Source organism: Vombatus ursinus, unplaced genomic scaffold (genome assembly GCF_900497805.2).
Source record: "Vombatus ursinus unplaced genomic scaffold, bare-nosed wombat genome assembly UNPS02014820.1, whole genome shotgun sequence".
Classification (NCBI taxonomy): Eukaryota; Metazoa; Chordata; class Mammalia; order Diprotodontia; family Vombatidae; genus Vombatus; species Vombatus ursinus.
In genome coordinates this window covers 66,235-72,234 of record NW_020954598.1, presented here as the reverse complement: position 1 = coordinate 72,234, position 6,000 = coordinate 66,235, and the positions used below count along the sequence as shown (strand labels likewise).

Here is a 6,000-nt window from a genome sequence, read left to right as displayed (position 1 = left end):
CAAGGAAGAGGAAGGACTGTCTTTTCATAAAACTTTTGTGTCTGAAATCTCATTTATTGGAATGAAATTTGGGGAAGGGATGTAATAGCTGGCTTTTGGTTTCATCATTAGATATTAGAACAGGATAATGGTGCCCAGGGTACTTAAAGGAGTGTCCTAGGCCTTCAGGGTGGGGAGGGATGGGGGAGGGAGGGTCCTCTGGCTTCAGGCTTGGTGCTATAAGGACTAGCAGCTGGGATCTTGACCATTCACTATACCTGACTGAGACAAATTAGACAGTAGTAGAGTTTACCTTTAATTAGCCTTGCTATTGAAGGGGGCTAGGTGGCACAGTGGATAGAACACTGGGCCGGGAGTCAGGAAGACTCATTTTCCTGAGTTCAAATCTGACCTCAGACACTTCTTAGCTGTGTGACCCTGGGCAAGTCACTTCATCCTGTTTGCCTCAGTTTCCTCATCTGTAAAATGAGCTGGAGAAGGAAATGGCAAGCCACTCCAGTATCTTTGCCAAAAAAAAACCCAAATGGGGTCATGGAGAGACTCACACTGTGGCCATATGAACTGGACTGTGGGCCTTCAGCACAGGTCCAGAAAGGTTATGGAAGTAAGAATTCAGAGAAGGAAGACTTTCTTAAGGAATATCTCCCCTCCTCCCCCCATCTTCCTTTCCCTTCATATTCCTCCAGATTCTGTGGTGGTATTTGCCAAGGAACAAAAGGTGCAGAATGAGGTACAGGCCGTGGTGGGTAGCAGCGCCACCCTGAGCTGCGAGCTGGCCCAGGCCAAGACAGAGGTGACCTGGTACAAGGATGGGAAGAAACTGAGCCCCAGCCAGAAGGTGCACGTGGAGGCCAAGGGCCGGGGCCGGCAGCTGGTGGTGCAGCAGGCGGGGAAGGCAGATGCTGGGGAGTACATCTGTGAGGCTGAGGGCCAGAAGGTCACCTTCCGTCTGGACATCCAAGGTTAGTTCCAGAGTTGCTCAGTGTGGGACCCTGGAACTGAAAAACTTGAGGATAAACGACCTCTATCCTTAGGAAGACTGATTGAGAAGTGGAGGACATTTGTATCTATAATCCCTGTCCTTGATAAGAGAGGGCCAGGGACTCTGACCCTGACCACTGGGAGATAAGGCCTCTGGGCACCAGCTGGTTCAGCTCCTGAGAAGGAAGCATCTGCAGGGATTAGAATAACCAAACATATACCCCAAATTTCTCAGAACAATTACATTAAAAAAAGTATACAGAGGAATTTCCCTATGTAAGACCATGTTCTCCAATTTTTTTGTTTGGACAATGTGATCATTGTAGTAGTGACTGCTTCATTAACCCTCCTCCACAAGGGACGAGGTTTCCCAGTTTCTCTTTCTGGTTGCCCCTAGAATGAGCTTACAGAAGGAAGCTGCCTTACCCCTGGCTCACTGGTACTAGGTCCTCAAGGTGGGAGAATCGCAGCTGTTCATTTTCCTCTTTGATGTATGAAACCATTCCAAATTGCCCAAGACTGAATATGCATGCCCTGGTGCCTACTCCCCGCCCAAGCCTATGGATCCCCAGGAAAGAGTATTGGTGTTAATTCTCTCAGTAGACTAATTTTTAAAATGTTGGGGATGGAGGAGCCACATGGTGTGATTTGCCCCTAACCTCACGTACCTCATCAATAGTGAGACTCCTGTTATTAAACTAAGCTTAACAGTGGGACCCCTGCAATTTTTCTTAAACTGGCCTGATTCGCAATGCTAATCCCACTTGCCCAGTAATGTCGGAGTCAGTTCAGAGAATATAGGGCAGGGCAGAAGTTGTGGGTGTGGTCCAGTGACAGAAGCAGGGGCTCTGAAGTCAGAGACCTGAGTTCAAATGTTGTCTCTGACACTTAGGACCTGTGTGACCACAGGAAGTCACTTAACCTCCTTAGGCCTCAATTTCCTCATCTGTAAAATGTGAGGGTTGGATTAGATGATCTTTAAATTCCCTTCTGGCTATGAACGTAGGGGTACAGAGGAAGAGGAGTTGTAGATGGTCAACTTGACCTGGAGCTGGGGTGGGTGTGGTTTCTCATCTAGCCTTTGGCACTGTCTCCCCTCACTAGAACTGGAAACAAAAGCCCCTGAGAAACCTGCCAAGAGGGAGCCACTGGTGGTGCGGGAGCACGACGACATCATTCTGTCAGCCACGGTCACATCAGCCACTGCCACCGTCACGTGGCTTAAGGACGGGCTGGAGATCAGGCGCAGCAAGCGCTATGGGTTTTCAAATGAGGGAACCACTCACACCCTCACTGTGTATGGTGCCCAGACCCAAGACAGTGCCATCTATACCTGCAGGTCCAACAAGGAGAAGCAAGACTTTCCCGTCCAGGTAGAAGGTGAGGTGGGCAAGCCAGAGAGCAAGATGCTCTCCTGGGCCCTTCCTGCAGGGCGTGGGTGGGAGATGAGGTGCTTACCTAAAAGAGATCTAGAAGAGATTGGCCCCACGTTCTCTGTCAGCATGCGGACCCATTGCCACTTTATGCCCTCTCTCCCAATTGTCCACAGAGGTCCCTGTGAAGTTTGCCCAACCCCTGAAGCCTGTGAGTGGAGAGGTTGGACAGACAGTGGTGCTGTCCTGTGAGCTGAGCCAGGCATTGGGCGATGTGGTATGGCGCTGTGGCGGGGTGGAGATCCGTCCTGGCAAGCGATTCCAGATGGCGTCAGATGGGCCCCGGCGCACCCTCACCATCGTGGGACTAAGGGCTGAGGATGAGGGCGAGTACTGCTGTGAGAGTCGCAATGACAAGACCACCACCCAGCTCACAGCCGTCGGTATGGGGGCTCTATGTGTATGTGTGTGTGACTGTGTTCATGAATGAGAATGTATCCATAAGACTACTTGGGACCCATGGCTCTGTGATGTTTGTGAAATTGTACTAATCACATTATAGGCAATAATTAATAGTCTATAGGCACTTAATAAAAATTACTGGATGATATTACAGAAATGGAAGGCAGAGGTCACCAGTTCCAGAGGTATCTTGAAGCTTGAGGTGTGTTGAAATGTCAGGGGAGTTCTCATGACTCTGGCTCCAGCTTCCAGGGGAATGATGAGAGCTGAAATGAATTTACTCAGCACAACCTAAATACCACGTAGGCCTGGGTTAGGTCTTTGGCAGCCAGTGCTAGGGCCATGCATACTACCCTGGGCTTTCAACGTTCTTGAAGGAAGCTCTTGAGACATTGGAGCTGGCTGCCTTCAGCTAGGTGTATGGTAGCGAGACCTACCTAAATGATGAGTGTGTGGTGGAATGAAAGGAGTCCCAGATTTGGATCTACGATGCCTGGATTCAGTCTTGGCTGCTGTATGTCTTTGGGAAAGTTATTTCGAGTTGCCGGGCCTCAATCTCCTCCTCTGTCGGTCTTATGAGAATATAAAATGTGACTCTACATGTATATGTGAGTATGTGTGTGTACTTATGTATTTGTGAATGTGTATGTCTGTGTGTGGTCATAAATGTGTAATTGTGGGGGATTGAAGGAGGAAACTATGGCAGCGATGCTCAGCATTCTTAACCCTTACCACAAAGTACGTCATACAGTGACTGACTCTACCCTTGTGGGGTGGGGAGGGACAAGTTATGATCTCAGAATGATGCAGACACTCAGGATGCACAGATAACAGCTCACATTTGTAGAGTGCTTAAAGGTCTACAAAGCCCTTACCTCACAACAGCCTTGTGAGAAATGTAGTAGTACAAAGGTTCTTGTCTTCACTTTATAGAAGAGGAAACAGTGATTTTTCCCAGGATCACACAGCTAGTAGGTATCAGAACTGCAATTCCAAACCTTTTGGCTCCAAGAATCTAACCATTTGGCAACACTGCCAATTCGTGTCCCTCTCCAGTACCACACAAAGAAGTGGACAGAAGCAGAGGACAGTTGTTTGGGTAGGGACACAGGACACATAGACTTCATCTCATCCAGCCCTCCCATTTTACATATGAGAGAGACCAGACCCAGAACAGTTAATGGATTTGCCCATGGTCACTTAGCCTGTACATAGTGGAACCAGATTCTCTGATTCTAAATCCAATCTTCTTTCCATATTCAGACACCTATTTGGGCAAGAGAAAGAGCAGTTAGGAGATTTCCCTATTCAGGAGGAGGTCACTAGTGCTAATCTGATTAGTTTGGGAAGACCTCATAAAAGAAGTAGCATGTTGGAAATTGATTAAATGGTGGGAGAGGAACTGTTCTCTCTCTGTTCTTTGTCCTACCCTGTTCCCACTGCCTTCCCCCCTTGGCTCTCAAACTCACAAAAGGTTTTTTATTTCCTCAGTCCCCCGAATGGTCAAGTTCACGTCAGCCCTGAGCAACTCGGTCTCTGAAGAAGGTTCTGAGGCCACGTTCCAGTGCATAGTTGCCCCCAGCAATGCCGTGGTGGTCTGGAGTCGGAATGGTGTGAAGCTGGAGCCTGGAGCTAAGTTTGTCATCTCTCAGAGTGACGCTAGCCACAGTCTCGTCATCACTGCCCTGACCCTCGAGGATGCCGGCCAGATCACGGCCGAGGCCGAAGGGGTCACCACGATGGCCAGTCTCAGAGTCCGAGGTGAGATAGACTTTATGTGGCTTGGTTTGGATGCAGCTAAGCCTCTGCAGAGTGGCTTCTACTTCTCTTATCAATGAGTGCTCTTTGTAGGCTGATTGAGAAGCCAAGCCAATGATGCTAGCTATTAAGTCTCTCTTTCTTCCCGGCTTGGCAAACTGATCTAGTTGAATCAGTCTAAGGTTGGGCATAGTGACCTAGCCAGGGCATAGGAAGAGACAGATTTAAGCCAGACTTTTAATGTATTTAATTCACCAAGTTAAATTAAGTAAATATTTATGAAGCACCTACTATGTGCCAGGCTTTGTGCTTGGTGCTGAAGATCCAAACACAAAAACTAACATAGTCCCTGCCCTCAGGAAGATTACATACCATTGAGGGTGGCACATATAAGTATATACAAAATTATCTACACAGTAAATAGAAGGTAAATTTTGGAGGCTAGAGAAGGCACTAGAATCCAGAAATGCCTCATGGAGAAAGTGGTTCTCGAGCTGAGCTCAGTCCTCTGTTGGTATTCCCTTATGGCATAGAGGGCACTCTGGGCCTTTGAAGACTTTGTCTAGCAGACTGCATACTCCAGCAGGTCCTGACAAGGTTTTCTAATAGGTTGGCAAGTTGGCAAGGTAAAGTAATAGTTTGTTTATAGATTCAAGGCAGGAAGAGGATAAATGAAAAACTGTTATTAAGCATTCCCTATGAAGCAACACTGTGCTATGCACTGGGGATGCAAATTTAAAAAGAAACATAGTCCCTGCCCTCAAGCAGCTTATATTCTGGTAGGAGAGACAGCACCTATAAGGGGATGATTGCCTGGGAAGGGTGTTTTGCTTTGGAAAGTCACTAGGATGGTGAGTGAAGCCTTAGGGGAGTTGGTTGCCACACTCTTTCCATCTGCAATGGCAATATTCATTTCACTGATTCTTAGAGCTAGTGGTAGGAAGCCGGTGGGGAGGTTGGAAGCTGACTGGAATGTGAAGCATAATGGGGTGCTCTGGGTATAGTGGACCATTAGCAATTGTACTAGCTCATTAACCAATCAGAACAGCTTGGCCCAAGGATGAGAGTTCCAAAATGGGAATTTAATCCCCAGGGCATGGTCTGTGGAGGCACGGGTAGAGTGGAAGGGCAGAATATGACTTGGGTAGATGGCTGCATAGAAGTAGAAGCAGGGCTGGGGTTGGTTAGATATAACAGGGAACTTCCCTGTCTATCACTTAAGATATCAAAACACAAACTACTGGGAGGATGCACGAAGACTTCTGCCAATGTGACTACTCAAGGGCTCCAGCTTATCCTCTTCCTACAAATAGTAATACTTGTCCAAGAGGAGCTGGTGAGGGCGAGCTGCAGCCTGACCTTGGGCTGGGGAATGGAGCAGGAATGGAGGCTAAGTTGTTTTTACTCCAGAGTAAGATTTGATTTT

General features: G+C 47.8%; 1 protein-coding gene across 1 annotated transcript in view; it reads left to right on the top strand.

Annotated features, from left to right (window-relative positions):
• Nucleotides 1-6,000, top strand: part of LOC114024241 (obscurin-like) — a gene marked incomplete at its 3' end in the record, with an annotated part of 134,013 nt that overhangs the window by 61,900 nt on the left and 66,113 nt on the right. Inside the window, 4 exon segments of the mRNA XM_027837253.1 lie at nt 687-962; nt 2,086-2,361; nt 2,531-2,797; nt 4,308-4,577. Of these exon segments, the coding sequence (XP_027693054.1) occupies nt 687-962; nt 2,086-2,361; nt 2,531-2,797; nt 4,308-4,577 (1,089 nt within the window).